The 21,372-nt window shown below is 31.4% G+C and overlaps 1 protein-coding gene across 1 annotated transcript in view; it reads right to left on the minus strand.

Moving 5' to 3' along the window:
- The window catches only part of LOC126882225 (uncharacterized), a 73,938-nt gene extending 54,513 nt beyond the window's left edge, over positions 1-19,425 (minus strand). Inside the window, exons 1-2 of the mRNA XM_050647036.1 lie at positions 19,284-19,425; positions 10,397-10,567 (exon numbers count right to left, since the gene is read on the minus strand). Of these exons, the coding sequence (XP_050502993.1) occupies positions 10,397-10,567; positions 19,284-19,343 (231 nt within the window). The 5' untranslated portion in view covers positions 19,344-19,425. The remainder of the gene's footprint in view (positions 1-10,396; positions 10,568-19,283) is intronic.
- Between the last annotated feature and the right edge of the window lie 1,947 nt (positions 19,426-21,372).

Consider the following 21,372-nt stretch of genomic DNA (forward strand, 5'->3'; position numbering starts at 1 on the left):
CGACAGTAACATCAAACAATCACTATGCTTTTAAACCTTGCATTTTTGGCGCATCGTGGACGGCTCATTTTTAGAAGAATCGTTTTGATATTTTTTTTGTTTATACATACTTGAACTTTCATTATTTTAAATGTTTCTTTTTTTAAGTTTCCTAATGTTTATAAACGAACCCACGGTGAATTTAAAAAAATGGTTAACTTGGGTCTTAAGGGCCTTACGGCATTATTTTTTTTTTGTTTAAATTAGTATAAAAATTCCAACATGTCAAATAATAAATATTAATTTTCTACATGCTAATGCGTCTGAGTTATTCTAATTGTTTATAAGCTTAATAGGCTATTGATTATGTACTATAGAAAGGAACTACAACGTTAACGGGGTTTTATTTTTTCATATGGTCAATGAATCTCTATATATTAAAAAACCGCGGAGTGCTACCATTTAAAGGGGTGCGTTTTTGAGAAATGGGTGAATTAGTCCCTGGGCACAGGTTACATTAGGGTGAGTTCTATGCACTTTTCGTACAAACACGTCTACATAAAAAATGTTCCTGGTTAAATTTCCTATCTAAATATAACTTTTTAAAGTCAAAGATACTTTTTTTTTACAAAAATATATTCAAAAGAAAAAGCACAAAGAAACCCAAAAGAAAGAAGTTTTGTTTTTTGTCCACGGGGATATAGGTATAGACATTGCTTCACAAAAAAAAACTTACATATTTTGTCTTTAAAATGATGTTTGGTAGAGGTCATTAGGAGTCACAGTTTTCGAAATATGATTTTTAAAAATTCGCCACTCACAGCAATTTTAGGCAATTTTCCTCGTTATTTTGCAAATATTGGTCTGTAACTTTTTCTACGTAACTTAAGGCATATGTAATGGTACATGTAAGAGGAATAGAAATCAATTACCTTTAAAATGTTCTACTGTATAACGTTGTACGACTTCTTTTAAAGAGGTTATCTTTTTCAAGACTTTATACTTTTAACGAGTTTTTATAATTTTGACGATTATTTTTTAAATTTCCCATTATAACTTTTTTTTCTACATTTAGGTATATATTATATAATAAAAAATAGAGCTTATTCTGTTTACTTTAATATGGTGTATTATAAAAAATTCTAGGATTATTTTTGAATAAGATATGCTTTTTCAAAATGTAATAAGTACTTGCAACGATTTTTGATTTTAGGATTATTTTTTAAATTCCTCATTAAACCTTTTTTATGTGATTGTGTGTTATGATTGAATCTTATTTTTTATAGGTAATACTTTGGATCCACTTGACTCGGCCGGGCAAACTTCAAAATATGGATTAATTCCAATATTTACTGTCAAAGCTCCTGCACCACAAGCTTTGCTTGAAAAAATAGCATGTAAATGTACCAAAGGATGTACAAAAAACTGCGGTTGTAGGAAGATAGGAATTGGTTGTTCAATATTCTGCAAAAGGGTGCATGTGCATGGGTACTAATTGTGGGAACTCTAAGATAACTGAGGTGTCAGAGGAAGATATTGAAGCTAATACTAACGAAAAGATGAACTACTTTGATTTTGAAATTTTTTTAAATGTAAATGTTTAAATAATTTTAACTAAAGTGATGTTTTCTAAGACTAATGTTTATGTAATTTTTGTAAAAGAAATAATTTTAAATAATACAGATAAAAAAATATCAAAGAATCACTCGGTTTCCATTACATATTTAAATATAGATGATACACCATTTTAAAGAACAGAGAGTAAGCCCTCTTTATTGAGAAATATATAGTATATTCATGTACAAGAAGAAAAAAGTTATAATAAGAAATTTCAAAAATAGTCGTAAAAGATGTAAAAAATAATATTTTTTTATATTAGGTATTATATGATATATAATATAATATATATACTATATATAATATAATATTATATAATATATTATATAATAATATTATTTTATTTTTATATATTATAAAAAATCGTTAAAAGTATAAAACCTTGAAAAACTATAATCTCTTTAAAAAAATTCGTACAAGGTTATACAGTAGACCATTTTAAAGGTAATTGATTACTATTCCTATTACGTGTACCATTGCATATACCTAAAGTTACGTAGAAAAAAGTTACAGAACAATATTTGCGAAATAACAAGGAAAATTGCCCAAAATTGCTGTGAGTGGCGAAATTTGAAAAATCATATTTCGAAAACTGTAAATCCTAGTTACCTCTACTAAACAACATTTTAAAGAAGAAATATGTAGGTTTTTTTTCTGTAAAGCAATGTCTATACCTATATCCTCGTGGACAAAAGTTATGGGATAAGAAACAAAATTTCTTTCTTTTGGGTTTCTTTGTGCTTTTACGTTTGAATATATTTTTGTAAAAAAAAGCATCATTGACTTTAAAAAGTGATATTTAGATAGGAAATTTAACCAGGAACAATTTTTATGTAGATACGTTTGTACCAAAAGTGCATAGAACTCACCCTAATGTAACCTGTGCCCAGGGACTAATTCACCCATTTCTCAAAAACGCATCCCTTCAAATGGTAGCACTCCACGGTTTTTTCATACATAGATGTCCATTGACCAAATGAAATAATAAAACCCCGTTAACGTTGTAGTTCCTTTTAGCTCTCTTATTTTAAATATAATCAATAGCCTATAAAATCATAACACTTTTTCAAAAATATTTTACAATATTTAGTTGATAATAAACTATTTTTAATGGGAAATAAGCCACAATTTTACCAAAAAATGATTTTATTAACGTTTCGAAGCCCAGATCGGGTTTCGTTGTCAAAATACAAAATACAATATTTTGTATTTTGACAACGAAACCCGATTTGGGCTTCGAAACGTTAATAAATAAAATCATTTTTTTTGTAAAATTGTGGCTTATTTCCTATTAAAAATAGTTTATTATAAAAATGCCACAAGGAAATAGCTTCAGAACAACATTTAGTTGATATATTGACAATTTCATAATTTAGTTTAATAAAAATTTTTAATAAATTTGGTGCCTTCAGAGTTTATGTAAACCTAATAGTTTACGCATAATGACGTTGTAGATAAAAGCTATTTAGGATAAACAAATGCAACTTTGCAATAACTATTAAGTGAACCTTCTTGAAATTTTAATAGCAAAATGCTTGTAAGTTTATTTTCAAAAAAGTTATTAATCATTTTCAAAAAATCGACTTTTGGAGCTATTTTCCCAATAACTAAGCAACAAATTAACAAAAATAACTTTAGAGACTCTCATTTTAAAGAATTTTCTATGGTTTTTCAGAAAAATTATGTCACTTTTTCCTATAATTTACCGATTTCCACCTTTTGTATTTAAAATCAAACATCGATTTTTAATTGTTTATATATTGTTTATAAGTTAAAAAGTACGGTAAATCTTTTGCATAATTTTTATATTGGATATTGTTGTAACTAAATTTACCCAAAGCAGTTCTTAGATAGCTGTATCAACGGATGTCACGAAAGAGGCCATTTAATTGCTAATTTCTCTGGTCTATGACTATACCTACTGGTTGTAAACTGATTTTGTTTCCAACCCTGCAAATTTAAAATTATTTCCACGAAGAAAAATTTCCTGTAGTTGGTTGTATACCATTACAAAAGCAAACAAATACCATTAACAAATATACCTTTTATAAAGGATTTTATGTTAAAATTATTTGTGAAATAAAATCTTTCTTCGCGTTTTTTATATTGTCATGTAACATCAGCATTTATTGACGTCACAGACTGAGTTCTGCGTTGATAATCAATTTATTTATTAACAATATCTGTCAATTAACAAAAATCTGTCAGAAGAAAAAGTCTCGCCGTAAAATCTCCTCCGTCTCTGATTCTCAAATGTAAACTTAGAATAACCAGAATTTCGATTGCGATTTTAACTTAAAATTAGTGTAACAACATATTCGATATAGCCAACCTAGTATACTTGTTAGTAAACTCCAAATAATACAGTCCATTCAACAACTCCAAAAAATACACCAACAACCCCAGAGAAGATATAAGGTAGTTGAAGATTCACGAGAACAGAATCTCAACCGACTGCCTTTTCTCCACCTACCATAGCATAAAAAACGGAAAAGAAATGGATAAGAGATGTAAATTTAAAAAGAGCTATGACATAAGGATGACAAATACTCGCTTAAAAAAATTCATTATTAAAAGAAAACAAATAAAAAGCACAAAACGTAAAGAAGAGACCCTAAGAAGAACATGCATAATCTAAGGAACGAAACAACCTGACCTTGACCTCAAAAAGAGATAGGGGTGGAAAATGAAAGAAACACAATGTGATAATCACCCTAACAAACAATAGAGATAAAACTAAAACACATAATGAACAACGAAAGAATATCTGGTCTTGATTTTGAAACCTTTTTCCACATACAGTGGAACCTCGATAACTCGGATTAATCGGGACCGCGGCCGATCCGGGTTATCGAAAATCCGGGTTAGCCGGAGAATATAGTAAAAATTAATAAATAACCTCCATTACAATTACAAAAACATGAAACACATATGCACAGTACACATCTAAATTACGTATAGTTGTATAGAGTGTAGAGTTTTGTTCATTTCTTGGTAAAAAACTCAGTCATACTGTAGAGATGTACCGACACCATAATATGGTAGGTCTGGATCCTGCGTACAAAAAAAAATTGATAAATAGCAAGCTGAAAATTTGTTATTAGCTTAAGGGTGTCTAGTCGGACAAACATTAATATATGGGAACACTGGAACAGGGGAAGTTTTAACTATGGAACAGGTTAAAAATTTGGAACGGTCAGACCACGAAAACGGCACATGTATTTTTTCCGACAGAACAGACTTAAACTCTCCGAACAGAGATTAAACTCTCATGCAAAAATCAGACTGCTATTTATCACCAAATTGGCGTTTTAATGAGTGGAACATGTAGAATATGTCAAATGACAGGAATTATGACAGGTGATAAATAGCAGTCTGATTTTTGCATGAGAGTTTAATCTCTGTTCGGAGAGTTTATGTCTGTTCTGTCGGACAAAACAAATGTGCCATTTTCGTGTTCTGACCGTTCCAAATTTTTGACCTGTTCCACAATTAAAACTGCCCCTGTTCCAGTGTTCTCATATATCAAAGTTTATCCGACTAGACACCCTTAAGCTATTAATAAATTTTTAGCTTGCTATTAATCAACTTTTTTTTCATACGCGGGATCCAGACCTATGGTAGCATAATATCATATTATGATGCTGCAATAAATTTATTTTAAAGATTCGTCTTTATCAATCCTACCTGTTTCTAGTTTCTTTTCCATTGTCACTGCAACATTTTTACGTTTTGTTACCATTACGTAGACAAAGCAAACACAATCTGAAGCACGATTACATTACAGAACGGAAGTGATTAATAGGCTGTACTACACACAATACAAGAATTTTTAACCCTTAAATACTAACATCTTAAATCAATGGCGTAAACACTAACTAACCGCCTGACAGACGGGTTTAACATTTTAGTGGTAATTTTTGTTTTTGTTAAATATTTTGATGCAAAAAAATATCTCGATGACTTACTGAAAGTATTGATTATCTAAAAAACACAGTAATTAATCTAGTTTTTCCGTATTTATTAAAATAAAGAACATTATAACAAGAATTCTTACTCCTGAAAAAAAGTGTGATGAAAATTAAACAAATTAAAGAATCTTAATAAAAATTTATAATCAAGTTAAATAAAGAGTAAGAAAAATGAAAATAAAAAGGTTTTTAAAAAATATTAAAACAAAAAAAACTGACAGGTACTATAGTTAGTACAGTGTAGCAATGGTAGTCAGTGGCAACATTTTCATCACAAAATTATTTCACTTCACTTATGTCGTCTTCTGCCTCATCAAACCATTTCAAAAGAGTTTCCTCAGAGTGTTTATTCCCTTAATTGACGTTTTTTTACGAACTGGGGCACATTATGTGTAATGACGAACTGGGCACAAACACTGACACCCCGTCTATTTGAGCCTAAATATCTTTCGAATAACAACCTGCAGCAAATTGCCGAATTCAATACTACTAAAAAACAACCCAACTTGAAAAGTCATAAATGGGCGACCTTCAAAATTTTCTAGGAAGGGGAATATCCCACTTTCGAAAAGCGATGCCGTCTGAGAGACGGGGTGTTAGTACTTAAGGGTTAAATAGTCACGTCTTTTTTAAACAATGCTAAGACAGTTTGACATAAATAAAGAAAAAGGAATACAGACAGGTGTCTGTTCTTTCCGATAAGCTGAGACGGTCGCTCTGGCTGCCGCCGTGTGCATGAATCATTTTTACTATTGTACTTATGTGTTCAAATTACACAAATACACATTATCTCTGAAATATTATTTGGCCTACATACATTTTTATTTGATAAAATTGTTAAATTGTTTATTTGTTAAATTTTTGTCTGATGAAAATCGGTCCGGGTTAGCCGGACTTCCGGGTTATCGGGGGCCGACTTATCGGGGTTCCACTGTAATTACATACCAGAGAGGGAAAATTATTAGATGAACGATTTTGGAGAAAAATCCCGAAACAGGTCGATTTTTATTTTTAAATTACAATTTTTGGTCACATATTTCATTCTAGTGACGTCATCCATCTGAGCGTCATGACATCATTGATGATTTTTTTAAATGTGAAAAGGGGACGTGTGGTAGCTCATTTGTAAGGTTGTTCAATTCTCTATTCAGTAATATAAACAGTAACATCATGATTTATACAGGGTGACCAAAAAAATAATTTTTGGATTAAAATAATTAATGCAACAAGAATTTATGTATGTAATTTATTTAACTCATAATACGTTGTACTGCTGTCAGAATATAGAAAAAAATGTTTATTTTACAAATAAACATTTATTTTCGCTTAAATTAAATCTCAACCAGCCTCCCATCTGCCGCTTGACAGTTTGAACATTTAATTTAAACGAAAAGCAATGTTTATTTTCCAAATACATAAACATTTTTTCAATTTTCTGACAGCAATAGAATGTATTTTGAGTTAAGTTTTTTTTTTTCTCTGATTCTGGCTTTGGTTTAGAACTAGAACTTTTAGCCACGTAATTGTATAACTTATCACTAAGTCAGGGGAGTAATGTGTAGTGTGTGTGTTGAGTAAGTGTCTTGTTACTTTGCAAAGTCGACGTCATTGTCTTTGCAAAGAGACGCTAATTGTTTCCGAACGTCTGCGGTCCCTCCGGTGATTTTGAGTTAAGTAAATTACGTATACATCCTTATTTTTGCGTCAATTAATTTAATTCAAAAATTATTATTTTGGTCATTATTTGGTTAATGTGTATATTACTAAATATAGAATTGAACATTCATATCGAAGAAGAGGTAAAACCAGAAACGTTTGTTTATCATAATTTAGTAGAGTGTACGGTAAGCATCTAAACATTCCATATATGTATTTGGAACCTAGGAGTTTCCTATTGGTTCGTTGCAGCACGCGGTCATATTTTAACCAATAGGCGGCGAGGTCCCAAACGCATATACGGAATGTTATTCGGTTCCAAATTAATATACGAAATGTTAAATATTCGTACAACGAAAAAGATAAGTTTTTATTAGAGTCTGTTAAAAGGAGATTAATTTTAAAATACTTGTTACTGTATTATTAAATAAAAATAAAACAATTATAGTATTTGGAATGTTATTTGGTGCGAAATTCATATACGGTATGTTAAATATTCGTAGAACAAAAGGACGATTTTTATTAAAGCCAGTTAAAGTGTGACTGGTTTTTAATAGTATATTATGCAACGAGCATTTAATGATGGTCATTATGAAGCGAGTATAAGGGATAAGAAACGAGCCGCCTAGCGGCGAGTTTAGTATAGAGTACGAGCTTCATAATGATAATTAAATGAAAGAATGTATACACGATTTTTTCTATGAACGTTCACAAAAAAAATATATTCAACTTTATTAATTTTGTAACGCAAACAAATTAAGTAGTTTGTCAGTCTGACAGTTTGTTTACATATTGAGAACTGTCAAAGCGTATATATTTGACTCGCCATTGGTTACTGCGCTTGTGCCACCTTTATCGCGAATGTCATATCGCGATTCTATTGGTTAAAAATCTGTATCATATTGAACATCTGTATCATAATGAAGTTCATTATGATACACGTAGCGACATCATAATTGATATATTATAGTATGAGAATAGAAAAATTATTGTTAATGTATTATTAAAGATCCATAAGGAAAAAGGTTTCCCTGTAGTTGGCTGTATACCATATAATACAAAAAAAAAACGAATAAAGTCCTTTATGAAAGGTCTATATTTAAAATCCCTAAGAAGGGCTACATCACAGAACTAGTTTTCGATTGGTTGACCAATCATCATCAGTGCTTTCCTAAAATGAATATAACCTTATAAAATGGTGCAAAGGTTTTAAAATTTTGACTACGGTTAAAAAAAGTTGTACGTTATACTCACGTGATCTTACATGCTAACCACCAAAATATTTGTAATTATGTAATATATGTAAATAAAATTTGTAATACTATATATTTGTTGGTTAGCATGGTAAGAACACGTGAGTAGGTATAACCTACGACTTTTTTTAAACGTAGTCAAAATTTTAAAACCTTTGCATTATTTTATCAGGTTATATTCATTTTTGGAAAGCACTGATGATGATTGGTCAATCAATCTAAAACTAGTTCTGTGATGTAGCCCTTTTTAGGGATTTTAAATATAGACTTTTTATACAGGACTTTATTTGTTTTTTTGTATTATATGGTATACAGCCAACTACAGGAAATCCTTTTTCCTTGTGGATCTTTAATACCTAATACATTAACAATCATTTTTATATTCTCATACTATAATATATCAATTATGATGTCACTACCTGTATCATAATGAACTTCATGATGATACATATTTTCATTAGGATACAGATTTTTAACCAATAGAATCGCGATTTGACATTCGCGATAAAGGTGGCACACGCGCAGTAACCAATGGCGAATCAAATACATACTCTTTGACACTTCTCAATATGTAAACAAACTGTCAGACTGACAAACTACTTAATTTGTTTGCGTTACAGAATTAATAAATTTGAATATATTTTTTTGTGAATGATCAGTCACACTTTAACTGGCTTTAATAAAAATCGTCTTTTTGTTCTACGAATATTTAACATACCGTATATGAATTTCGCACCAAATAACATTCCTAATACTATAATTGTTTTATTTTTATTTAATAATACTGTAGCAAGTATTTTAAAATTAATATCCTTTTAACAGACTCTAATAAAAACTTATCTTTTTCGGTGTACGAATATTTAACATTCGGTATATGAATTTGGAACCGAATAACATTCCGTATAAGCGTTTGGGACCTCGCCGCCTATTGGTTAAAATATGACCGCGTGCAGCAACGAACCAATACAAAACTCCTAGGTTCCAAATACATATACGGAATGTTTAGATGCGTACGGCATATGCACTTTCTGCAAAGTATGACAAAGATATGTCAAATAGATTAATGTACTGGGTAAAAATAGTTATTAAATTTTTAAATAAAACATCCTGTAACTCAATAACTAGGCATATTTTATTTAAGTGATTTGAGTTAAATTTTAATATTTTGAGGTCTGGAATCTACAACTCAGAAATTAGACGTTCTTAATAAATCACCCTGTATAATACTATGTATAGTTAATTTATCACTAGCTTAGGGGAGTAATGTGTAGTAGGTGTGTTGAGTAAATGTGTTGCTACTTAGTAAAGGCGATTTCATTGTCTTTACAAAAAGACGACTATTGAATATGAACGTCTGCAGTTCCTCAAGGTGAGTACCAATCTCACAAAGATAGAAATTATTTTCATTTATTAACTTTTTTAATAAAGAAAAATTGCTCATTCAGCCGAGATTCCAACTCATGGCCTTTGGGTCCAAAGGTAGACTCCTTTACCACTGAGTCACGGAGTGTAAGCAATTTTAAGCAACAAACATTTTAACCAGCTACTAAATGGAGAGCGAAAAATAGTAAAAGAAAAAGAAAACATGATAAATACTGGAAAATATTGGAATTACAGAAGCAATAAAGTAAGAAGAGATAGAGAAGGCATTAAGAGAGCTAAATATTGGGAAATACCCCAGAAAGCGAAGTAATCTCTTAAAGAAAACATTGGAAATTAAGAAGCAATAAATTAAGAAGACATAGAGAAGGCATTAAGGCAGTTAATTATTGGGAAAGTCCCCCAAAAGCGAAGTAATCTCTTAAATATTTAAATTTAAGAAGATGTAGGAGAAAACAAATACCAAGAGAATCATGGGATAGAGAAAGATGTGTACGGAAGAATAGCTTCACATAAATCTAACGTTGCAGTCAATCTTACCCCTAGTTTATCGTCTAAGGGCCTCTTCCAAATTACATCAAAACTCAGTGTCTTTGCTGTCCTGTTAACTTTCTTAAATACCAGATTCCTTAGCGGTGATTCAACGTCAGCGTATTCTGGACCATTACAACTTCCCATGTTCTGCATAATGTATTTGTATTTTCCCATACCCTATAACAATAATTAGGTAAACGTAAAAAATGAAGGTAAACAATATGATATTCATCTATTTAGAAATTAAGATTAGCAGCCTACTGCAGATATTGAGATTTGCATCCACACGCATATCTAGGATGTCTTGATACATATCTGACCTAGTGTATATGTTACAGTTTAAGTTGATTATCCAGTTGGAGTTGACTATATCTAGTTTGAGTCAACTCAAACTGCTGGATTTAGTAAAAGTTGATTTTAATGAAGATTTTTATTCAACATTTCCTAGTAAAAGTAGACTGCAACTAGAAAAAGTATACTCTTCCCAATGCCATTTGGTACGAGTTGATTCTTTCACAATATAAACACAAACAACCGATTCTAAAAATAAAATACTGGGTATGTTTAAATCGTGATAAGTAGTTGGAACGGTCAAAACAAAGAGATGCGCACTCATCAAAAAAGCACGTGAAGTTCTACATTTACTGAATCGATACAGGAATAGTCAACTCAAAATAGTAAGAGTTGATTCTCTTTTCCCGCAATTTACTTTCACTAACAAGAGTTTAGAAATAGTCTACTTCAACTAGTAAAAGTTGAATTTAATTTTTTAAATCAACTTTTATTGCTCGTTTTAGTTTGAGTTGACTCGAACTACGAATAGTCAACTCTAACTAAGAATCAACTTGAACTGTAAGATATACAATTTCATTAGGTTAAATTTACTGGTCTTAACCGTCTAGCAGCGTGCTGTCATAAATTTTATGAAGAAAAACACGCAATCGGACCTTCGCACATACCTAGACCGTGTATGGGTTTCTGGGTTTATGAGTCACTTAGTGCGGCAGATTCGTGCAAATATGATAAGAACTGTGCATTTAATGGTAAAAGCATATAATTTGGACCACATATACTACATATACAAAGGTTCAAATTTAGATATAAGGCCATCTCAGATTTTGCTTTTACAAAAAAGGCCGGCATTCAAAATGGCGACTATACATATGTGACTTATATCACGATAACTTTTGAACGAGAAGTCCGATTTCAACCAAATTTGGTATGGAAGTTTTTTTTTGATATATAAGATCAAGATCTTGAACCGGAAGAATCGGTTTACCACAAATTGTGTTTTTCCTGATTTTTTTGTAAAAATATGTTGTTTATTTTTTTTATTTTTTCACCCTGTATATATTAATTTTTCAAAAAGGTAATACCGGCGTTGAAAAGAGCGTAAAAATATTTTTTAGGAAAAATTTTGAACTCTTTCGTTATATTAATTACCATTTAATAAATGCATAACGTATCTTCACATGCAGGTACCTATGTGCGGCAGATTCGTGCAAATAATAATACAAGAATTATTGTGCATTTAATGGTAGAAGCATATAATTTGGACCACACATACTATACATACAAAGATTCAAATTTAGATATGAGGCCATTTCAGATTTTGTCTTTTACAAAAATGGCGGGCATTCAAAATGAATCTGCCGCCCATAGGTCATAGGTACATGTAAATATACGTTATGCATTTATTAAATGGTAATTAACATAATTAAAAAGTTCAAAATATTTCCTAAAAATTATGTTTAGAATCTTTTCAATGGCGGTACTACCTTTTTGAAAAATTTATATATACAGGGTGAAAGAATTTAAAAAGAAATAACATAATATTACATAAAAAAACAGTAAAAACATAGCTTCTGGTAAACCAATTCCTTCGGTTCAAGACCTCGATCTTATTCATCAAAAGAAGAACCTGAATACCAAATTTGGTTGAAATCTGACTTCTCGTTCAAAAGTTATCGTACTATTAGTCACATATGTATAGTCGCCATTTTGAATGCCCGCCATTTTTGTAAAAGGAACAAAAACTCAGATGACCTCTTATCTAAATTTAACCTTCATACGTGTAGTATATGTGGTCCACATTATATGCTTCTACCATTAAATGCACAATAATTCTTATAATATTTGCACGAATCTGCCGCATATAGGTACATGTGAGGATACGTTATGCATTTATTAAAAGTAATTAACATAACTAAAAAGTTCAAAATATCTCCTAAAAAATATTTTTACGCCCTTTTCAATGGCAGTATTAACTTTTTGAAAAATTAATACATACAGGGTGAAAGAATTTAAAAAAACAACATATTTTTACATAAAAACGAGGAAAAACACAACTTTTGGTAATCCGATTCTTCTGGTTCAAGACCTCGATCTTATACATAAAAAAAGAACCTATATACCAAATTTGGTTAAAATCTGACGTCTCGTTCAAAAGTTATCGTGCTACTAGTCACATATATGTATATGTATAGTCGCCATTTTGAATGACCGCCATTTTTGTAAAAGACAAAATCTGAGATTGCCTCATATCTAAATTTGAACCTTTATATGTGTAGTATATCTGGTCCAAATTATATGTATATTTCTATCATTAAATGCACAATTGTTTCACATATCGGCTGCACTAACATGTGCGTTCAGCGTTCGACGGGAGATAATGCGTGACGCGTTTCAATAACAACCCCTGTCAGATGGGTCGCTATGTTTTCATGGCGTGTTCTAATATTTTTTTCTAGGTGGGGTAATTTTTTTCCATTTAGTTCCGTTTTTAGTAGAAAAATATAAACATCTGTCGTGGCCCACTGGATCCTCGTTTTCATCATTCTCGACTTCATTCTCACTTACAATTTACTAATCTTCATTTTCCTACTCGGTGTCTGTATCATAATCACTAATTAAAAAAATCCTGGATCCACGATCGAATCTTCGTCAAAGTCGTATATTTCATTGACTGTGTCAATCTCCTCATACAGCTTCATTAACCTTTCTATTTCCTTTTTATAAGGATCCATTTTGCAATGATAAAATGTAATATTTTGCCAAATAAATCAGATTAGTAAATAATGAAGCTACTTCTTACCTTTATATGTAATGTTTGTCCAGCAGAATGTCGATATGAAATGCTTATACTGATATTTTAGAAAGATATGTATGTACATTTTAAACAGTTTTTATGCACTTTACTGTGGACGGCTGTAGATCAGCGGCTGGCTCCTGTCTTCGTACGATAGAGCACATGGGTTCGATTCCCGGCACCAATAACGACATTTTCATTTCTAAAAATGATCCGGTCCGTTCATCGTGCTTCGGAGAGTACGTTAAGCCGTCGGTCCTCCTGGGCTAGTGTTAGCATCGACACCAGCTATTTCAAACAGGCTTAAAGATGCCAGTGGCGCCGGAACCTGTCCGAAAGGATCTCTCCGGTAAAAATGCCATACGATATTATTATTACTGTTTTTATGTAGCACTGTACTATTTTGTTTGTGAGATTTTGATCATACGCACTTCGAACGAGTTTGAATCATAAATGACGTAATTTCTCGGAATAACCTAGACACAAACATGCATATGGTTTCCGAGTGAAATGAGATTTTAAGAGACAAATACAAACTAAGAAATAGTGCAAATATTGTTACACGTTTGATAGGATGGGGTCTGTCTGGACAAACGGCCATGCAGCAGCTATTTAAAAATTTGAAAAAAGTTTTTATAAAAATACGAATGGTATTCAGTTGTTAAGAAGGTACTGTAAATGTAGAAATTTAAAAAAATAAAATAAGAGGATTATCCAAAAAATTTATTTTGCCGTGGACTCACAGACCACACCTGATGAACGGAGGGTTAAAATATACTTCTCTAAGAAATTAACGCACCACCTTAAAAATGGGTCATTTGTGATGTCTCGAATTTCCTAAACCTGTTGTCCGATTTAAGTGATTTTTTTTAATATTATAGCCGTATTCTTTAACATCGCTGTAATAATATTATTATTGTGCATTTTTTGACATACGATTAAGATTTTATTTTCACCATTGGCACACATAAGAGTCATACTAGCCGTATGCGCGCAAATGTATTTAGGTATACCGTTAACTTCCTAATTTTAAAATAAAAATGGATACCATTTTTATTCAGTTGCAATGCGAAGGCAAAACAATCTTACTTTTCAATTAGAATACAGAGTGCATTCCAGCTCTCTGAATCGCGATTTTCGATTCTTATTGGAATCTCATCGGAGATAGCGCAGGCTTGTTCTCCATATCCTAACTGACCAGCACCGAGAGCTTTTCCCACACACTGCAACTGAAACAAATAGGGTAGGTAACTAGCGTCATCTGGCAATTGAAAGATGAAGTCTTTCAATCCTAAAAGCAACATTAATAATATTTAAAATATGAAAAATATTACTAAAAGATTTTTAAATTGAAAAACTTCTTGGTACATTTTCCTGGTGACACCTCCAAGGCTTCTACAATTTGCAAGCCAAATGGATGCTGCAGTGAAGACAAAGGGAAGGAATTCTACACTATGCAATTCACATCCCCCGTCTGCAGCTTGGTAAAGTTCCAAAGGAAAATGCACCTAGTTACTCTACGGAGTAATATGAATATAAAATAAAAATGTATAACATTTTTATTCAGTTGCAATGAGAAGGCAAAAGAATCTTACTTTTCAATTAGAATACGGAGTGCAATCCAGCTCTCTAAATCGGAAAATCGAAAATCGCGATTCAGAGAGCTGGATTGCACTCTGTATTCTAATTGAAAAATAAGATTGTTTTACCTTCGCATTGCAACTGAATAAAAATGGTATACATGTTTATTTTATATTCTTATTACTCCGTAGAGTAACTAGGTGCATTTTCCGTTGGAACTTTACCAAGCTGCAGACGGGGGATATGAATTGCATAGTGTAGAATTCCTTTCCTTTGTCTTCACTGCAGCATCCATTTGGCTTGCAAATTGTAAAAGCCTTGGAGGTGTCATCGGGAAAATGTACCAATAAGTTTTTCAATTTAAAAATCTTTTACTAATATTTTTAATATTTTAAATATTATTAATGTTGCATTTAGGATTGAAAAACTTTTTGTTTCGTACCCTATTTGTTTCAGTTGCAGTGTGTGGGAAAATCTCTCGGTGCTGGTCAGTTAGGATATGGAGAACAAGCCTGCGCTCTCTCCGATGAGATTCCAATAAGAATCGAAAATCGGGATTCAGAGAGCTGGATTGCACTCCGTATTCTAATTGAAAAGTAAGATTGTTTTGCCTTCACATTGCAACTGAATAAAAATGGTATACATTTTTATTTTATATTCGTATTACTCCGTAGAGTAACTAGGTGCATTTTCCGTTGGAACTTTACCAAGCTGCAGACGGGGGATGTGAATTGAATAGTGTAGAATTCCTTCCCTTTGTCTTCACTGCAGCATCCATTTGGATTGCAAATTGTAGAAGCCTTGGAGGTGTCACCAGGAAAATGTACCAATAAGTTTTTCAATTTAAAAATCTTTTAGTAATATTTTTAATATTTTAAATATTATTAATGTTGCTTTTAGGATTGAAAAACTTCATCTTCCTAATTTTAAGTATATTAAACAATACGCAATAACTACCTCTTGAAACTCACCAAATTTCAGTTTCATATCTTAACCGGTTTTAAAGCAATAAATAAATCGTCAATTTCTAAGAAAAATTTGAACACCCCCTATCTCAGGAACGAAGCATTTGCGGACATACGTTTATAAAGTAAACTTTCATTATTCTATCGTGCAGAATTACTCCTTAAAGTTTACCATACTTGTTTAAAAACAACCTCTATTGATGAAAACAAGGCAGTTGTTAAAGTACCTAACTTTTTTATTATCCAACATAAACTAATTGATCAAAAAACATAATGTTAAACTATTGAACTAAAGAAAAGCCTTTAAAAAACATGAGGCTATAGTTCGGTTTTAATTTCAGTAATTTATAAATGCTACGATATTCCAAAGTATTACGAGAACTTTTAGAAAAAAAAACACAATTTGATTGGTACTCCCGGTATACAATGACAGTTTACCTATCTAGCAGCCAGTGGCGACGCGTGAATTTTTCTAAAGTGTTACCAAACCCAGATGTAAAAATTTTTGTTTAAAAGAACCTCGCAAATATAAGTTTTTGTTTATTTTATCTGGAAAAATGTTAATAACAGAATCGTATAAAGAGGGTTCTGTCATTAATTCATTTAAAAAGCGTTACTCAATGAAAATTAAAGAAAATTACGACATTAGATCTTGCAATTGGGTATTTCTTTGGCATGTTTTAATTCGTTTAATTGCTGAAAAACTTCTTTCAACGGATGCACTTGTAGCCAAAATTATTAAAAATAGGTTTGTCAATTTAAAGGGTTCCTGAAATGCATTATCAAGTTCTGAAGACGTTAAATATTAATACAATTCTTGTACATTTTTTTTTAAATATAATCTGGATAATTATAAAGAACTGTCAATTCTGTTTTTTAACTTTACTGTGTCAAATTTTTGTCCATATGGCTGTACAAATTAATGAAAGGCCCTATCTGAAATTTTTTGCTTTAACCTTTAACTACCCGCGCATTAAGTTATAACATAACTACACGCGTGGCGTACTTTATACGCCACAAGAAAATACACTTAATAACAGCGGATTTGTTTATTTTATTTTGACAAAATTCACTTAGTTGTTTGTTGTAAACCTTTTTCGGCATCAGTGATTACTTGGAGTTCCTTCTCAGTAAGCCAATTGGGATTTATAACTGGAATCATGGAATAACTAGATTCCATGATAAATTAAATTACTAATAAAAAATTTTTGCAATGTGATTTTTTACAGGAGAAAAAGTATTGTTTATAAAGAAAAATATATTTTGTGCCATAATTACTAAAAAACAATTGAAATACGTACTTATATTACTACTTATAATAATATAATCGTGGCGTATATTATCCATCACCGGAAACAACAAATAATAAACTGTAAATTACGATTTTCCCAGAACGCCGATTATAACGAAACTAAAACCAAATTGTAAAACACATTCCAGTGATAGGTTAGAGAGGTAAACGAGGTCAAAAATTAAAATTTTAAATATATTTGCAGTAGAATTCTTATATCTGGCGTGCAAAGTACGCCAGCGCGTGTAGTTAAAGGTTAAATTAGAAAACCTATTTTTAAGTTGGATAATCATAGTGTCAAAAATTTCAAAAAAAAAGTCGTCAACGACACTCATCCATGCTTAATTGGACGCACACGACGCACACTGTAATAGGTAAGTAACCATTGTAACCATTCCTAAATGTGGTAACAAGAGTACTAATATCCACAGCGCGTTTACGCCTTCGCCTTTCAAAATTTTCAGACACGAGCCGTTTCCGACCGTCCGACCGATAGCCAATGGACCTTCATTTGTATCCACATATAAATGTGGTAACATTAACCTGCAAGCGAGTCTCATAAATTCGCCAATATTTTCGGGCGTCTAGTTGGCTTTTTAGTGAATTACTTACTATTAACTCTCATATTTCTATTGAAAAAAAAAAATAATATGGAATTATTTCACAGTAGTCATAAAATATTTATTTGCAAGATTTTTAATTGTTACCAATGGTAACAGTGGTTACATGGACGCTTTGCCAGTGCTAGCAGCAATATTATTACAGCGATATTGTTAAAGAATAAGGCCATAACATATACCTATTATAAAAATCACTAAAAAACAGGTTTAGAAAATTCGAGATATCAAAAGTTATCCAGTTTTTAAGTGGTGCGTTAATTTCTTGGAGAAGTGTACATAAAAATTGAAGACACAAGTGTATGAAGGGTCTATGTGACATTTGCAAGTTATTGAGAAAAATGAAGTTAAAGTTTTTATACTAGAACTTTTTTACTATAAGATCTAAATAGACTAAATTTCTAGGATAGGTAGTCCTAAAACTAATATATTTATTTACACTATTAAAAAAAACTTAAAACATTTATTATATATATTTTATAAAAAGTATACATAGATCCTTTATGCACTTACATTTTAAAATTTACTATGTAGGTACATAGATCCTTTACACTCTGGTAACTTAGAAAATATTAATTTTAAAACGTGTTTGGCTTGTTTGAAAGATTTTTAGGTTCGGAAAACTTACCTTTAACATAAAAAACATGTTTTGAAAATTTTGTCACATAGACCCTTCATGCACTTGTGTCTTTATTTATTACTCTAAAAAATAATAGTTCCCTGGGTTGGCTGTATACCATATAGTTAAATAAACTCTAACATGAAGTAAAACAAGTTCTACATAATAGGTATAAATTAATAAAATCCTAAAAAAACTCCAATGTAATGTATAAAATATGTTCAGAACGAACGTTTTCGGACCTATCAGTCCATCGTCAGTTAACTCATATACTTGTTAACTAGCCCCGTAACCAAACAATGGATGTATTTTTAATTCAATCTACATTCTAAGGTAGTGAAATTGAGAAGGCTTAACTCCGATGTTAGTCGATAACCTCTGGGAACATGGTTTCAGGGAATCAGGGTTTCACCATGTTCCCAGAGGTTATTTACTAACAAAGGCGTTAAGCCTTTTCAATTTCACTACCTTAGAATGTAGATTGAATTATAATTACAACCATTGTTTGGTTCTAGGGCTAGTTAGCAAGTATATGAGTTCACTGATGACGGACTGTAGGTCCTAAAACTTTCGTTCTGAACATATTTTATACAATCCATTGGCATTTTTTAGGATTTTATTAAATTATACCTATTACGCAGAAGTTGTTTTAAGTATTTCGATGTTAGAGTTTATATAAAAATTATTGTTTTACGCAATAAATTTCGCGTGATACATATTTCTATAACTTACTTCAATTTCAGAATTCCATAAGCCAATTAAGATAAACACAAATAGGAATTTAGCTACCATGGTAGATCAATATCGAATCTCGTTTACGCTTTTTCGACAACAAACCTGTATCACATCTCCCAAAAATTGCGGAAAGACCATTTAGTGAATGATAAGAATCGCTATTTTTCATTTAGTGTCATTTAGTACGTTTGTATGTGCAAAATGATTAGATTAATGAATTTTTGATGATAGTTTAGATTTATTCGGAGATTTTGGGTAATGTTATGGCTAATTATAGTCGCCAATTAGTTGATTTATAATAAAAATTGTAAAAAAAATAATTTAGGTTAGCGAGGAGGATATTATACACGGGTTCAAAATTAACCGGAAACCTAAAAATGGGTAAATTTTCTTCTTCTTCTTCTTTTATATAGGCAGTACTACCTGTTCTTATTCAACGGTTCCTTTCATTTTGCCCCTAAGTTGTCATTCCATCTTTTCCTTGGGCGTCACATACTTCTCCTGCCTAACGGTGACTTGTGCTTGGCTATTCTTAATATCCTTGATTCAGACATCCTGCTTATGTGCTCATTCCACTCTTCTTTCTGTTCTTTATCCAGGTATTTATTTTGTCTACCCCACATATGCGTCTGATTTCCTCACTTCTTACCCTATCCTGTAGTCCTTTTCCAGCAATCCTTCTTAAGATTTTCATTTCGTTGGTCTCCAGATGTCTTCGTGTTTTTCTTGTATCTGGTCTTGTTTCGGCCGTGTAAGTCATAACTGGCCTAATAACTGACTTATATATTCGGGCCTTTGTTTCCAATCTTAGGTGTTTGTTTTTCCAAATTGTGTCGTTTAGGCATCCGGCCGTTGTACTGGCTTTAATTATTTGGCCTTTTACCTCTTCTTCGATATTGTTGTCGGCTGATAGATTAATTCCCAGGTATTAGATGCTAGATGTGATGGGATATCTGGGATAATTGTTACATATCCAGGCGAATTGAATTTGGTACAGTACAACCTGAGTTTCCAGAAACCTTAGATGCACAGAAAGAAATCGAAGGTTAATGAAGTTTGAAAGTCATTACTTGTTGTATAAATTGATTGTCTAACTCAAATTTGGGTAATTTTTGATGTCTCGAATTTCCTAAACTTGTTGTTCGATTTAAGTGATTTTTTAATACAGTATAGCCTTATTCTTTAACAATACCGCTGTAATAATATTGTTGCCAAACAGGTAAATTTTCATTGTATACCGGGTGTACCAATGAAACTGTGTTTTTTTCTCAAACTTCGCATCACCCTGTGGAATATTCTAACATTTATAAAATACTCAAATTAAAACCAAACTATAGCTTCATGTTTTCTAGACATTCTGTTTTCCGATTCATTCGCTTATGATCGATCATAAAAAAGTTAGGTACTTTAACAATTAGCCATGTTTTTCATCAATGCAGGGTGTTTTTAAATAAGTATGGCAAACTTCAAGAGGTAATTCTACATGAAAAAATAATGACAGTTTGCTTTATAAACCTATATCCGCAAATGCTTGGTTTCTGAGATAGAGAGTGTTGAAATTTTTCTTACAAACTGACGATTTATTTATTGCTTTAAAACCGGTTGAGATATGCAAATGAAATTCGGTGGATTTTAAGACGTAGTTATTGTACATTTTTTGACATACAAGTACGAATCTAATATTCACCATTGGCGTATCTACACATACGGATAATATGACCCGTAAAACATGACTATACTTCGTCTACCGAACAGATGGAGTAATAACGTGAATAAATCATAATATTTCTTCAAAATACCTTAACTTACGCCCTTGTACACAATACAGATAACAAGGTATTCTGTATCTCTGTTATAGGTATTGTGTACAAGGGCGTGAGTTAAGGTATTTTGAAGAAATATGGTGATTTATTCACGTGATTACTCCGTCTGTTCGGTAGACGGAGTGTAGTTGTTAAAGTACCAAACTTTTTTTATGGTCTAATGTAAGCGAATGAATCAAAAAACAAAATTTTGAGAGAACATGAGGCTATAGTTGGATTTTAATTCCAGTATTTTATAAATGCTAGAATATTCCACAGGGTGA

This window comes from Diabrotica virgifera, chromosome 3, assembly GCF_917563875.1.
Source record: "Diabrotica virgifera virgifera chromosome 3, PGI_DIABVI_V3a".
NCBI lineage: Eukaryota > Metazoa > Arthropoda > Insecta > Coleoptera > Chrysomelidae > Diabrotica > Diabrotica virgifera.